This window comes from Canis aureus, chromosome 6 (genome assembly GCF_053574225.1).
Source record: "Canis aureus isolate CA01 chromosome 6, VMU_Caureus_v.1.0, whole genome shotgun sequence".
Classification (NCBI taxonomy): Eukaryota; Metazoa; Chordata; class Mammalia; order Carnivora; family Canidae; genus Canis; species Canis aureus.
The window spans coordinates 41025208-41041274 of NC_135616.1; the positions used below are offsets into that span (position 1 = coordinate 41025208).

At 45.6% G+C, this 16067-nt stretch overlaps 1 protein-coding gene across 12 annotated transcripts in view; it reads right to left on the reverse strand.

The window, feature by feature from the left end:
- NVL (nuclear VCP like) overlaps nt 1-16067 on the reverse strand; it is a 90741-nt gene that overhangs the window by 39188 nt on the left and 35486 nt on the right. For all 12 annotated transcript variants that reach the window (XR_013381659.1, XR_013381658.1, XM_077901260.1 and 9 more), the window contains 3 exons: nt 14617-14679; nt 7803-7922; nt 4799-4898 (listed from right to left, as the gene is read on the reverse strand). Coding sequence is in view for 10 of the 12 variants with exons in the window: in XM_077901260.1 (XP_077757386.1) it covers nt 4799-4898; nt 7803-7922; nt 14617-14679 (283 nt within the window). In the remaining 2 variants the exon portion in view is untranslated. The remainder of the gene's footprint in view (nt 1-4798; nt 4899-7802; nt 7923-14616; nt 14680-16067) is intronic.

The following is a 16067-nucleotide window of genomic DNA, read 5'->3' on the forward strand; positions in this document are numbered from 1 at the left end:
GAGAAATCAAACCTTAGGTCCACTAGAACCTATTCATCACATAGATGTTCACATTAGCTTTATGTGTATGAGTCAAAGAATGGAAACCGTAAGGTTGCCCTCAGAGAGAAAGGTCAGACTGTGTCCCTCCCATAGGACTCAGCACTAAACAAGAACAAACTGCTGATTCACCCAAGAATCTGAATCCATCTCAAGGGCATTATGTGAGGTACACACAGTCATCCTAAAAGGTCACATTTATGTGACCTTTATGATCCCTTCTATATAAAACTCTTGAAGTGACACAATGTAGGCAACAAAGCAGGTAAGTGGCTGATGGGAGTCACAGGTAGAGGACAACATGGGTGTTACTGACCAGGGCAACATGAGGGGGACCTCTGTGCTGATGGAACAGATCTCATCTTGACTGCTGTGGTCATTAGAGGGATCCACACCTGTGTTAAACTGCACAGAAATACACACAACACAGACATGTTTCCTGATTTGATGCACATGCCACAGTTACACAAAATATAAGAAGATAAACTAGGTATGTGGAACCCCTGTGCACTCTTTTTATAATTTCCTGTGATTCTGAAATTATTTCCAAATACAGAATAAAAAACCAAAAGTCCCATCATATATTTTATAAAAATAGAAATATTTAAGAAAATGAGGTAGTACCACTTCCTCACCCAAAATCCCCCACGGCTTCCCATCTCAGCAGAACATAGGCTCCATTCTGAGGCCTCCAAGGCCCCTATCTTCTCCCCTATGCCTGCTGGTCTTCTTCCAGGCACCCTGCCTCAGGGCTGGTTCTGCAACATAGCAACTCATCCTCACACTGACCGCTCAATCTACCTGCAGCGCTCTCCTCCCAGACTCTACATGGCTCCATCTTTCACATCTTCTGGGTTCATGTGAAAGAGGATGTCAACCACCTCCATTCTGACCTCAGTCTGTACTTTCTGATTAGCTCTTCTTTCCAGCTTATCTCTTAACTCAGGCAATAAACCCAGAAGGCAGAGTATCCCTTGATGGGAACCGAAACTACCCCCTCAAGCAATAGGGACTGCCCTGCTGCCAGCAAGACCCCACCCATGACTGACCTCAAGACAATGAGGGTCCTGACCTCCACTGCCCACCTGCAGGGACCCATCGACCTTTGCCTCATACTTGTCTTAGGCAAACCTGGAGGTATTTTCAGCACTTTGGAGACCGTCTTAGACGCTGGTCTGCGGGCTTCCTAGTGTTGGCCTCCTGGAAATAAACTCCTTTCCGGTCTGTCCAACATCTGCCTCCCCATATCTGGCCTTTGGTTTTGTGAGTGGCGAGTGGCCAAACCTCGTCTGTCTGGGACCCCCAGAGCACATGCTCTCGTCCCACTGTGCCCCATGTGCTCACAGACCACTTCTAAAGAAGCCTTCCTGGACTGTAATATCTAAGTTAGCCTCTCTCTCTTCAACTACCACTCATCTTCTACCCTCCCACCCTTTTATCATTCACCCCAAGTACCCCAGTCCAAAATCCACATATACATAAACAATTTTTCTGTTAGCCTTTGAATTCCCAAAGCTCAGTAGGGCCAGGCATATGGGAAAAACCCAATATAAATATTTGATGAACAAAGGAGTGAATCTGCTGAGAAATCAAAGAACATGACACGACAGGATGGATCTTCAACACCAAATGGAAAGATGGGGCTACAATGTGCTGGATGAGGCAGAGAATGTGAGGACAGAAAAAAGGACAGAGTTCAAGTGACCCCAGTTTTTCACATCCACCCCCACCCCACCGTGCTCTTGAATCTGAGCTTCCCTGTCACTGGCAGCTTCCACCCCTGTCTCTTGGAACCTGTCAGTCACGTGAGAAGGAGAATGCGGAACCCCCACAGGAAACCACAGGGATAATGAGTGGAGGAGGGGATAGAGATGCCAGAGCTGGCCAGGGAAGGGGGTCTTCTGGCTGGGCCATGCCAGCTGATGGCATGTGGATCGGAGATGAACCTCCCAGACAAACCCTTCCTGAGTCCCTGACCCACAAAACTGTGGGCAAAGCAAAAAAGCCAATTTTAAGCCATCAAGTATTGTAGTAATTTGCCACATGTCAACCAATGTCCCAGGGCAGCATACATACAGGGGAAAGATCTAGAGCAGCTACTTCTGGATTTCTGGAGACGGCAAGGCAGAGGGGTCTGCTCTGGGGGATAAAGGGACGGGGCAGGGGCAGAGAGAGGAAGACAATATGAGGGACCCCGGAAGGGACAACACAGGTACCACATTCCTGTCGTTTTCACCACTGGCTAAACTCAGCATTCTACTCAGTCCTGGGTTTTACAACCAAGAATCTGGACAATTGTCAATAATTCAGAGGTGATAGAGATCGGAAAACACAACCCAGAGGAAAGGCAATGCTCCTGTGCTGTCTGGAGGGAGAGGATTCAGGTAAAACCCAGTGATGCTGCAGGACCTATTTCCTAGTCTACAGAGAGTAAGCTAAAGTGTTTACAACAAGCAAACATGAAACCAATGAGGGCATTAGAAGCAGAATAGTTGTTACAGACCACAGTGTCTTCTGAAAACAGACAGAATCTGTATCTACTTAGAAAAGCAGGGTGTGATTCTCTGCAGATTTGAGAAATTTTCCGGGCTTCTTCCAGGACAGCTCTGTGTGTAACCTCATGACTGCTCCTACATGGTCACGGAAAGTGCTCGTGGCCATGATGATAGTCACCGAACAGCTACTTGCCACAAACCCTGGGAGACACACAGCCAGTACCACTTAACCTGCACAACAGTCCTGCCAAGTGGGTATCACTCTCCTCATTTTTCAGATGAAGAGTCAGCGGTGAGCAGGATGAAGAGCCCTGGGCAGATGCTGAAGGACGCTGACTTAGATGAGAATACATTTGCTCTTCGTTCTTGTTAAAAAGTTTCAAAACTCCTGGAATTTCCTGAGGGATGGGAGTCTTTGTGATGCTAATGAGAGGGCCCAAGGTTGGCCCCAAGCTAACTCAAGGGTGGGCCAGTTATCAGAAAGACCAACCCTGAGATTAGAGGGTTGGAATCTGGAGCCAGACCTCTGGGGATAGCTGTGGGGGGTGAGGTGGAGGTGGGAGGAGATAGGAGTTCAGTTAACCCGACTATATAATGAAAACTCAACAGAAGCTCTGGAAGCAAAGCTCAGGAGAGCTTCCTGGTTGATGAGCACACTGGTGCTGGGAGGGGGATAGGTTCGCTCCAAGGGGAGGGAGGGAGCACCAAAGGTCTGCACAACCTCCCTCCTGGCCCTGTGTGTATCCTGCAACTTCAAGTACAGTGACCCTGGAACAATACAGGGGTAAGGGGCGATGAATCCCCCACTCAAAAGTCTCCATTTAACTTTCAATTCCCCAAAAACCTACTATAGCTATTGTTGACTGGAAGCCTCACCAATAACGTAGTCAATTAGCACAGATTTTGTGTTCTCTGTATGATATGCTGGATTCTTATAACAAAGTAGAGAAAATATTAAGGAAATCATTAGGAAGAGAAAATATGTTTACAGGACTGCATTGTATTCATCCAGAAAAATCTGTGTCTACTATCATCATGGCCACGAGCACTTTCGGTGACCATGTAGGAGCAGTCATGAGGTTACACAGAGAGCTGTCCTGGAAGAAGCCCGGAAAATTTCTCAAATCTGCAGAGAATCACACCCTGCCTTTCTAAGTAGATACAGATCTAAGTCCACGTAACTCAAACCGGAGTTGTTTAAGGGCCAACTGTATGACACTTTCCTGCATTCCACTAATGGTTCTAGTGAATTATTGACGGCTTCAACTGCGGCCAGCTGGTCAGAAGTGCGGACATCCCACGAGCACTCACACTGACATGGGGGCTGGGGGGGGGGGGCGGTCTTGGAGGGGCCGGACCCCTTGACTCAGTAGGATCTGACCCCAGCTCCATGTGGTCAGTGTCAGTGCTGAGCCACAAAGTATTCCATTGGAGTCAGATTGGCTGGGGTTGAAAGAGAAGGGTCAGAGACAAAGTGCCACAGCCAGGACTCAAACCCCACACTGTCTGATTCCAAAGATAGTACTTTTACTATCATCCAAGTATAAACCTTCACATCTTTCAATTTTTCATTTTAAAATGAGGTCGTTTCTCTCTCTTGGTCTCAAATGAATAAAGTCTTTAAAAAAATAAAAAATAAAAAAAAATAAAATGAGGTGGTATATAATTTACCAAAGTTCTACCTGCCAAAGTAACTTATGAGACAGGAAAGATCTCATCAGCTCAATGGCTGGCCTATACAGTTGATACAGTCACAGCCGCAGGGGCTCACATGGACACCAAGTAATAAACAAGAGGAAGAGCCACGTGAAGCACTCCTGAAGTGCTGAGCCTGTTCCAAACCCCGCAGTGCTGAGGCTCACAAGCAACCTTAGGGACAGGTTAAACGCAGGTGCACAGACACGGGGCCAGAATAAAGCCTTGAAAACCTATCCTCAACCTTCAGTCACAGTGAAGAGTCTGGTTCTCATTTCCTACAAGCTCGAGAGAAACCATAGGACATCAATTCTGCTAATACCTGTATGGTCAAAGGTGGACATTCTGAGTTTTCTGCCAACAAGACCATCTTCTGAGCTCTAACACACAAACAATCTCACAAAACCTCGACAATAATACCACATTTTACTAGAGCTTCCAGGAAAGTTTTCTAAGATTTTATTTCAACTTATGAGCCAAAAAGGGATTTCCTAAACCTAATCTTCTATTACTAGGATATAAATCCTATTGTTCTCAAAAGGTGAAGGTTTGGAGACCTGTGTCCTTACCTGGCCGGTTGGTGGCCGCCATGATGAAAACCTGCTGCCGTGCTTCCAGACCATCCATCTCAGTAAGTAGCTGATTCACTACCCGGACACTTGCCCCTGTCTGCAATAAATAAATATAGCTCCATCAGATCCCATAAGAAGAAATATGCATACCATGTTTTTCCATACAAAATGACGTATTTGCTAACTTGAATAAGCTTTTGCCAAGAGGTAACAATCATTTTCCAAGGAGCCGTGCAAAACACATTCTCATCAGGAATTCCCTGGAATCCTATTATCCCCTGTTCCAGGAGGAAGCTGAGGCTCAGAGAGGCCACCTGTCCAGGCCTCTCAGCATGCCTGGCTGACCCGAGTCTCATGCCTCTAAATCATTCAAAGATCTGCTGGCCACACTGGATTTCCCCTGGGGCAAGTGTAGCTCAGCGGGTTGAGACCCCCTAGGATGTGAGATGCTCCAGATCTTTGGGCTGGGACAGAAGGCTTTCCCTCTTCTCCTGGAAGCACACAGTACAGAGCAGAGCTATCCTGGGGCAATACCCAAGAAAAAGGTCCAGGGAGGTGGTGGATGGGGGGATGGTGTAGGTAATGTTCTAAATGGACACTGGAGAAAACGAGGCAAGTGGTGTGTCTGGGTATCTGTCATTACTGCCCATTTCAACACAAAGTCCACGGGCAGAGGGGGTAATGAGTTTACCCACTGATCTCTCCAGAAAGCAGCTGGTGCAAGTCACCACTCCCAGGAGACATGACACGGGGCAGAAAACAAACACTATGCTCCCTGAGCAGATGAAAACCTCAGAATCCGTGTGGGAACAGGTTTTACTATGCCAAAATTATAACGCTGTATTAATAAAAAGATTACAGATAGTGAAAGGACTGGGAAAAACAACATCAACACCCATAACTGGACAATGGCACACACAAAGCTCCTATAAATCAAAACAAACTTTTCAGAGCAAAAGGGTGTAAGTATCAAATCAGGCAATTTATAGAAGATGAAATACAAATTCACTGAAGAGAAATCAGGGACACTAACACTAAGATTTAGTATCATGTTTTGCCAATAAAATTGACAAAATTTAGGGGCACCTGGGTGGCTCAGTGGTTGAGCATCTGCCTTCGGCTCAAGTTGTGATCCCAGGATCCTGGGATCAAGTCCTGCACTGGGCTCCCTGCAGAGAGCCTGCTTCTCCCTCTGCCTGTGTCTCTGCCTTTCTCTGTATCTCTCATGAATAAATAAATAACATTAAAAAAAATTTGACGAAACTTTACAAATGGGTGCTACCTGCTGCTGACAAAGGTGCAGGAGATAGTTATTTCCCCACGGTCAGTGGGCAGCTTAACTGGTAGTTTTTGTGAAGAATGATTTAGTGTTAGCTCTCAACACACAATACACATACACGTACACCGATACCCCATTTGTGAAACTCTCCATATGCACAGAATTATGTGTAAAGAGGTTACTTCAGTTTTGTTTGTGAGAAACAACTAGAAAGCATGTGAAAGTCCAAAAGAGTGGAATCATTAAAGAAATACATCTGCTTCCAGACTGTGGCATATTTATGCAACAGTTAAAAAATTAAGTTTTTAAGTACATGGGAAAATCACCAAGATGAATGACCACATTAAAAAAAAAACCCTCAAAATCATAATGTTTTTAAGTTTACAGAGAAAGTTTTAGAACAACAAATACATGAACAGTTTCATGTTGGCAGTAGTCACCTCCAAGGACAGCAACAGGGAGAAAGATGGGAAGAAACACACTCGATCTATTCAACTGTATTTTTGAATTTTGTTACAAGAATGTGTTCATGTATAACCTGTATAATTAAAGAATACATTCAAATGTATTTGAATGTTCCAGCTCCTGGCTTGCTTGAACATATTTTCAGAATCCCCTTCCTGTGAAAATGTCAAAAAAAGCATGTGTTCTGAAATACTGATGGGTGTGTTTGCAAATAGCCAAGAAAGCGAGAGAAGCCCACAATGAGGAGTGTGGTTCCCGGGCCACAGCCTGGATGCACCTCAGGAACCCCTCTGTGATGACAAGCTACAAACCCATGAAAGGGGCTGGTGACAAACACAGGGCTTATTCAGAGCCAAAGAGGAGAGAGAACAGAGTCAGGTCCAGGGCTTACCATACCCCAACCAGCAGGATGGGAAGGGCAGCGCTCTGCTCTGGATCCCCACATCAGATTTAGGATGTGGCAGCCAGCAGGGACACCAAGGGAGGGCCTCTGCCCTGGCCACCAATGTCAGTGTCAGAGACTGGGGAAGGTTTGGGATGTGGGCAAGGACTCGTGGAGGAGGAAACATATATCCGCTGTGATATGGGCCACACGGACGTGAATCAAGTTTTATTCTTGCGACTTTGGAAGGCTTCTAGAGATTGGAAGCAAAATGAGGCATTTAATAAATGTTTTACACGTACAGGCACACACAGAGCAACTATTTGAAGATAAACCACAAGTGAAATAAAATAACTTGCTTAGTCATCTTGCCATGAATGTACTGATCAATAGGCTTTGCTACCTGTTTCTAAAAGGCTGTAAATTCCCTATGTGAGGCCTCACTGCGACGTAGACTCTGGGATGAGTGTGCCTGGGATGAGAGCGCTTCCAGACACTCACTGATCAGAATTTCTACCCCCGGGGACTCAGCCAAGTGATGTCAGTGTAGTCCAGAGAAGACAAGGGGCAGTGCTGAGGCCGTCTGACATCACACTCTGTCCTGTCTCGAGAACCTACTTGCCTGAAAAGAGTCACGATCACGAGGTGGGCCACTGGAAGCCCTGTCACTCCTATTCCCAGTCACTTGCCAGGTGTGACCCAGATGCGTGCAACCCAAGTATGGTGGAGACAAAAAAAAGATGCAGAGGCTGAGAGACAACTGCTATCCTTGGACCCTCATTTAGAATTACTAGGTTTCTGCATTACCAGAATCTCAGCGTTCTGGGAAATGACTCTGTAAGAACCAACAAAAGGCTTCTGGCACTAACACCTACCTCCCTGTCTGACCTTCGAGGACACAGGGCATCCACTTCGTCAAAGAATATCACGCAGGGTGCGGAGCTCCTGGCTCGCTGGAACACCTGGCGCACTGCACGTTCACTCTCACCGACGTACTGCCATGCAGAAACAAAACAGAGACTGTTTAACCTTGGGGTTTGGGCCAAATTATGGTAAAACTAGTTTTAAATGACACGTATGTATCAGAACCCAGGAAGTATTAGGTTGCACCACATGCAACTGCTGACAGTTACCCATTTTTGATGCATAAAAACAAATTTGTGGTTTGACTTATAAAATCAGATTATTAGTGATGCTTACAAATTTCCACATTTACAAAACAAAGGCTAAGTGAATGTAAGGTCTCCAGGTCAAAAGCGATCCTGCAACTCTGCTGTATTTTACAACTGATCTCCTAAGCTTTATGCAGGTAAGACACCCAGCTGTAACTTTCCTGGATCCAACAATATTTTAACTGCCATTAGCCGCTCTACTGTGTTCTCCACACGGTCAGGTTGAGAATGTAAGGGCTACTTCGTCACATGGCATCAGAGAAGGTAGGTGAGCCAGTAAGGTCTCCAACAGCCTTCTCAGGACACATGCAGGTTCAAATCTAAATCAGGGGTGCCTGGCTGGCTCTGTAGGGGAGTGTGCAACTCTCAATCTCGGGGTCATGAGTTCAAGCCCCATGTTGAGTGTACAGATGACTTAAAGGAGTAAAAATGTAAAATCTAAATCAAAATATGAAACAGTAATACCAGTTAAGAAATACAGCAACTCACAAGCAGCTATGGCATTAGGACTAATCAGTACAAGAAGTTACATGTGAGAGTATGGTTCACTGTTGGCCAAGTATAAGAAATTGTTGTAAAATTTCCAACTGGTTAAGAAAAGCAGTTTTTTTCATAATAAAACTGCTAAATAAGACAGAATCTGAGAACTCTTTGTGGCATCAACTGCATCACAAAGTGTTTGCTGTGCTGTTTTATGATAAAGTAACGCAGGCATGAGGCACCACAGCACAGATGATGGTGATTCAAGTGTTTCACTCTTTCCCACAAGCAGGACTTTCCTTCCCTCACGCCTGGCCCGTCTTATCTCAGTATTTCTCATATTTGCACTGTTTTCCAGCCTGCCCCAAATGCTCCCTGTACTCAAGAAGGTCCCAACAGGTCTGTCTTCCTATCCGTCTCCCTTATAGTGCCTCTACTACTGTGGCTTCCAGCTAGCCTGCCTTCACTGTGCTGTAGAGAGAAGTCCCTGGAAAGCAGAAGCCACTTTCACTCACATTCGTCTCCATCATCACACCCTACGCACAGTTAGAAGTAACAGGAGTCTGGGTTGCTTTCCTAAAGAATCCGAGTCAGCAAAAGTTATATCTGGAATGCTGAGCCAAAATGATCAGTAGATACTAAAAAAAAAAAAAACCCAAACAAACCCAAAACCTAACAGTGCGTTGGCAGAGGCAAAGTCTCCAACAAGGACAGATGGGAACAGTCAGTATGGCACCAGGACTATGGATCTGGCAACCAAAATGACCAAGTAAAGGAAAACTTAATTTAGGGGAAGGTAAACCTAAAGTTTCAAAAGGACAGATTATGGGCAGCCCGGTGGCTCAGCAGTTTAGCGCGGACTTCAGCCCAGGGCATGATCCTGGAGACCTGTAAGGCTCCCTGCATGGAGCCTGCTTTCCCTCTGCCTGTGTCTCTGCCTCTCTCTCTCTGTGTCTCTCATGAATAAATAAATCAAATCTTTAAAAAAGAAAAAAAGGACAGATTAAAAGTCAATTAATCTTAACAAAGGCAACAATGATTAAAATAAGTGAACAACAACAAAAAATCCCACTATCTTGGCCTTTAAGAAATATTTCAGGGGATCCCTGGGTGGCTCAGCGGTTTAGCACCTGCCTTTGGCCCAGGGCGCGATCCTGGAGTCCCGGGATCGAGTCCTGCGTCAGGCTCCTGGCATGGAGCCTGCTTCTCCCTCTGCGTGTGTCTCTGCCTCTCTCTCTCTCTCTCTCTCTCTCTCTCATAAATAAATAAATAAGTAAGAAAAAAAAAGAAATATTTCAAGTAAGGAGCCTATACCTATCATTTCTAACTCAATTTTTTGGTAAAGATTTATTTATTTATTTGGGGGGGGAGAGTGAGCACAAGTGGGGGGCAAAGGGAGAGGGAGAAGCAGACTCCCCGCTGAGCAGGGAGCCCGACATGGGGCTGGATCCCAGGACCCTGAGATCATGACCTGAGCTGAAGGCAGATGCTTTAGCCACTGAACCACCCAGGCACCCTAATTCCTTATTTAAAAAAAAAAATTGATTTAATTTTTTTAAATTGATTTAATTTAAAGAGAAAGGGAGAGAGTGTATGTTCATGTGGGGTGGGGTCGGGGAGCAGGGAGGGGCCGACAGAGAATCTCCAGTAGATTCCCTGCTGTGCTGAGCAGACACAGGGCTCAATCTCAGGACCCTGAGATCACCACCCGAAATAAAACCAAGAGTCAGACACTTAACCCACTGAGCCACCCAAACACCCCTTCTAATTCCTTGTCCGCCAGTCAGTTTTCAACCTTGATAATCTGGCTTTTGCCAACACAATTATTGAAAATATTCTCCCTAAAGTCATTAATGTCCTTTCAGTTGCCAAACCCTAGGTCCTACTTTCTATTCCTTGTACCGGGTCTCCTTACATTGACAAGATTGAAGAAGTTGTCCTCCCCCTTCAAAGACCATCCTGCTTTGCCAGATTTCCCTTCCTTGTCCCGTAGCCCCTGGGAGCCTTGCTCCTCATTTTGCTCGCCCTAGCAGACTGTGTCCATCCCCAGGGTTTCAGGTGCCACCCCAAATCTCCCCAGCACTCCAGACTCACATCCGTTCCCGATGGAGTCAGAGATGCCCTCAACCAAACACATTTTCTAAGCCAGAGAAGTCAATCTTCCTCAGTAGATCACTCCACCTCTCCTCCTACCCCACCCCATCATTGGGACTCTGCTACAGATCTCTTCCCACACCTCTCCCAAGAAGACAAGTCTGATCGCGGTGAGATGAATGCCAGGGTTCCCCAGTGAGATGAATGCTAGCGCTCCCCAGAAAAGTAGTGATCTGACGGTGCCAGCGCTGGTGAGAATATAAGGACCCTGGTTCACAGCTGGGGGAGGTGTAACCCAGCAACAACAGCCCTGGGACAAGAGACAGCAATTCTCCTCCAAGTACATATCGTAGAGGAAATAGCTCCTAGACGTATGTAAGGATGTGCGTATATAATGTTCAACTTAAACATTCGTCAAGAAAGAAACGGAGTTTTTATTTTTATTTATTTATATTTTTAAAAGATTTTATTTATTTATTCATGAGAGACACAGAGAGAGAGAGGGGCAGAGACACAGGCAGAGGGAGACGCAGGCTCCATGTAAGGAGCCTGATATGGGACTCGATCCCGGGACTCCAGGATCACACCCTGGGCCAAAGGCAGGCACTAAACCGCTGAGCCACCCAGGGATCCCCAGAAATGGAGTTTTTAAAAGTGTGGTTACATTCATTCGGTGGAGTACCACTCAGAAGACTGATGTGCGAAAGGCAAACATCATCAAAGAGAACACCTGTGATACAATGATTCAGAAGTATTTATTTGGTCGTTCAGATGACCAAGTATATTCCTCAGATATACCTGGTATTCACCCGGTTTCTGAGAAATGAGATCTTGCTAATAAGGATGAATCTGGACCCCACCCAAGGGCGGGGCTGGCTGCCAGAGGATGTGTGGTCAGAGGCCTGGACTCTCAGGTTTCCTCACTTCCCACCTCCTGGAACGTGACTCAACCAGCCAATGGTCAATGACTCAACCAATTAGGACTATGTCATCCAACCTCCATAAAAACCCAAGAGGATAGTTTTAGTCCTTCTCTGCCTGGGGAGCCTAACTGCTCCCACATGCCCCGGAGCCCGAGCCTGAGCCCACAAGGCTCCTGTTTGGGACTTTGCCCTCTGTGTCTCTTCATGTGGTTGTTTATTCTTAACCTTTATCATATACTCCAATAAACACATGTTATTTTCCTGAGTTCTGCAAGCTGCTCTAGCAAATTAAAAGAAACTGCAGAGAGTTGTTGGAACCTCCACTACAGCAGGTGGGTCAGGAACACAGGTGATGGCCTGAGCCTGGTGGCTGCAGCAGAGGGCAGAGGACATGCCCGCAGGACTGAGCCCCTAACCCATGGAATCTGCTGCTGTGTCCGGGCAGACTACAGAATGGGGCTGAACTGAGTCCAGTTCTTGGACACCTCGCCACTTCTCAGATTGCCTGATGGTTTTTGGGGGAACCTCTCCCCCCACTGGAATTGGGTTCAGGAATTCTGAAATAATTATAATGTTCAACAAAAATAACAATAAAACCAAGTTACAAGAGTACATGTACCACTAACATAAAGTGGGGTTATTTATTTTTTTTTTTTTGCTTTACTGTTTAAGAGTTCCAAACGTAAGAAAAGTAGGCCTAAGAGTATACTGAGTCTCAAGTATGCCCATCACCCAGCTTCAATCATCATCAGCTCAATTCCTGACCAACCTCGCTTCATCCACAGTCTCTCTGCTTTCCTTTCTTGGCATTTTGAAGGAGAACCCAGACACCATATTGGATGTGTAAGTATTTCACTATCTCTAAAAAACAATGGTTTTTGACATAATTACATCATCATCACACTCAAAACTGATTTTTGTTTTTTAAATTTTAATCCTGGTACAGTTAACATATAGTGTCATATTGGTTTCAGGTGTGCAATACATAGACTCCAGACTTGCCTACCTCACTGTGTGCTCACTGGGATGCATGCTCTTCATCTGCATTTCTAAATTCACAACTTCCCTTCAAACTTATTTTCTTAACATCAAATAACCAGTAAGTATGCAAATTTCCAGTGGTCCCTTAACCATTTCTGAAACATGTACAATAATACCATAGGTTGTTGAGGGATAAATACACATACAGTAAATGAGGAACTTAATGGAATTAATAAACACCAAATTTGGGATTATGGTAAATTCTACAGGAGAGAGAATGGGGTCATACTTAGGAAAGGTCTGCAGGGGGCTTCAAGCCTCTTGGTTTTGTGTCGTTTTTAAAGCTGGTGGCAGATACAAGAAGGTTCATTACCTTACTCTTTGTAACTTCTTATATGCTTGGGATATTTCATATCATAATAAAGTTAACAAAAATAAAGTTAACAGTTCTCTGCTGTTCTGGAGATTACAGCCCTTCACTGCTCACAGAACTCCTTCCCAGCCTCAACCCCCATCAATCCTCTCCCTGCACAGTTCACTTCTGATACATCGTCTGCCAGAACACAGAAATCAACCACAACAGAAGTACAGACATAAGTAGAAAGCCCACAGGAAATGCTTAAATGCGAATCCTTACATTAGGAGGAAAGTAACACATACAATAGGAAACACATAACTGGTAAGGGATAAACTTAAAAGGTCTTTTTAGACATTTTATTTTTATTTATTTCTTATAAGATTTTATTTATTTATTAATGAGAATTAGAGAGAGGCAGAGACACAGGCAGAGAGGGAGAAGCAAGCTTCCTGCAGGGAGCCCAATGTGGGACTTGATCCTGGGTCTCCAGGATCACACCCAGCGCTGATGGTGGCGCTAAAGCGCTAAGCCACCAGGGCTGCCCTAAAAGGCCTTTTAAAACAAACGATAGGACACTTCTTCGTTTTACTACATGACAGAGTGGCCCTTTTACTCCTCACAGGGATGAAGAAATAATAAGATACTCAAAATCTCTTAAATTTGAGACACCATATAAACTGCTAAATACAGAAAGAAGTTACTACTATAATAGTACGTACTATTTTCCCCCCAAGGTATTTATCAAAACTTGAGCCATTTAAGGGGCAACCTGGGTGGCTCAGTCAGGTGAGCATCTGACTCTGATCTTGCCTCAGGTCTTGATCTCAGGGTTGTGAGTTCCAGCCCCATGTCAGGCTCCACACCAGTTTAAAAAAAAAACAACACCTTAGGTCATTTGAGCCACTGGACAGCAGGACAAGGCAATCCAACCAGCAGTCATATAACCCAGCTCCAGCCTTAGCCCTCAGACTTTGGCCAAGGTGTGTGCCGCCTGTAGAGTGCAATTCCTTGTTCAGAAATCCGGAATCAGGAAATAATAACTCGTATCTCATGGGGTTGTTGAAGAATAATATAGTTGACCACTGAACAATGCAGGATTTGGGGCGTCAACCCCCCTCCCCCGATCACCATGGAAAATTCACATTTAACTTTCAACTCCCTCCAAATTTAACCACTAACAGCCTGCTGTTAGCCTTCAGAAGCCCTGCAGACAACAAAAACGGTCAACTGGCCCCTATTCATAGGTTCCATATATCACACACTGAATTCTTACCATAAAGTTAGCAGGAGAAGAAAATATTATTCAGAAAATCCTAAGGAAAACACACTGACAGGACTGTATTTATCGAAAAGTCTCCACACTAAGTGGGCAGCTCAAACCCACACAGCTCAAAACTGTGTGTCCAACATGTGACAAGTACTAGGCATGGAGCACATACTTTAAAATGTCAGCCGTTTGGTTATTTCCATTTTGCAGCTAAGAAAACGGAGGCTCAGTGCTGAAGACTGACGATTACAGTTACATGCTCGGTACAGCAGAGACAGCTAACGTCTCCACGCTTGCAGTGGAGATTTCACCAAAATGCCGTGTCCATTTCCAGGGCCGAGGACGCTCCGCCCATCCCTGGAGTGGCCACCAGTCTCCTAACCCACACGCGGAGCTGATGCCACGGAGACTTACCATGTTCAGCAACTCGGGGCCCTTGACAGATATGAAGTTCAGGCCAGACTCATTTGCAACAGCCTGAGGAGAGAAGACCAAAGGACACAGATCAGACAAACACAGAACCAAGTAATTCATTTGTGACAGCGTGGGGGCTTTCGCAGCTTATGCTATTTTCCCCTCCTTTACAGCTGTGTTTTCCTGATTAGATGCAGGACACAGATGGGTAAAAAAAAAAAAATCAACGGAATGTTCACCTAAAACTTTCTAAGAATCACTCAGACAGACTAGAAATCAGAAACAACAGGAACGTTTATGCCAGGGTTGTTTCTGTAAACTTGCTTATGTAGCGAGTTTGCACATTCCTAGCCCCAGGATGGAATTCGAGTGAAACCATTATCTCTGCATCCAAGCACATCTCGCCCAGTGAAAGCAATCATTCGCATGTGAACCCAAATTCAAAAACATCAGTATCCATGTTGACCAAGGGTCAGTATTTCCAGATTATTTTTAATAACAATTAAACAGCATGGCTCAAAGCCCAAGAGAAGCACAAAGGAGAGACATACAGTTACACGTGTATAAGAACCTGACAGAGATCACCAGAACGCAGAGACCAAACCTGAGCAAAATCACCCAGAGCTCCACGAGGACCAGGACCTCTGCTCCTGGGAGCATGACCTCGGAGCTCCAGATCTATACCCAGCAGATTGCTCGGCATCTCGCTCCACACTGAACTCACATCTCAAATCCGTCATTTCCAGAGCAGGATGCCTCACCAACTCCCTCCACACTCCATGCCTCCAACTAAGGCAGCTTTTAGACCAAAGCCACAGAGTCCCCCTGACCCTTTGCCTTGTCATATGGTCCAGTCCATCCACAAGCCCTGTTTGCTCTGATGCCAGAATGTACAAGTCCACCACTCTGTTTCTCCCCATGCACCCCCTGCGCAGACTGCCTCATATCCTGCCTGGACAGGCAAAAAAAAAAAAAAAAAAAAAACACAAACCAAAACACAGTGGACAGACCCTGGCTGGTTTCCTCTCCACCTTGCTTTCCTCTGACTCATTCTCACAGCACACCCAGCACGCTTGTAAAAATGCCCACCATATGGTTTCCCTAGGATTCCCATTCATCTGTGAGTACAAGGTGGAATATTTACTGCAGCTCACAAGCCGGTCATTTGGGACAGGGCAGTTTTCCCTCAGTCCAGCCACCAGCTTTCTCTTGATCTCGAACTCACCAAGCCCTTCCCACCTCAGGGATTCTGCAACGGCCATACCCTCTGCCTGGAAGAGCCTTCCCCTTCTTTCCCTGCTGCTTCAGGGGCTGGCTGGTCCCTCAGGATACTGCTAAATGTCGGCATCCCTCGAGCATCACTATCTAAAACAGCCCACCCACCCTCTCAGCCTTTCAAGGCCTCTGTTTCATTCTTCTCCTGCCTGTCCCCTCCAGATGGACAGTAAACC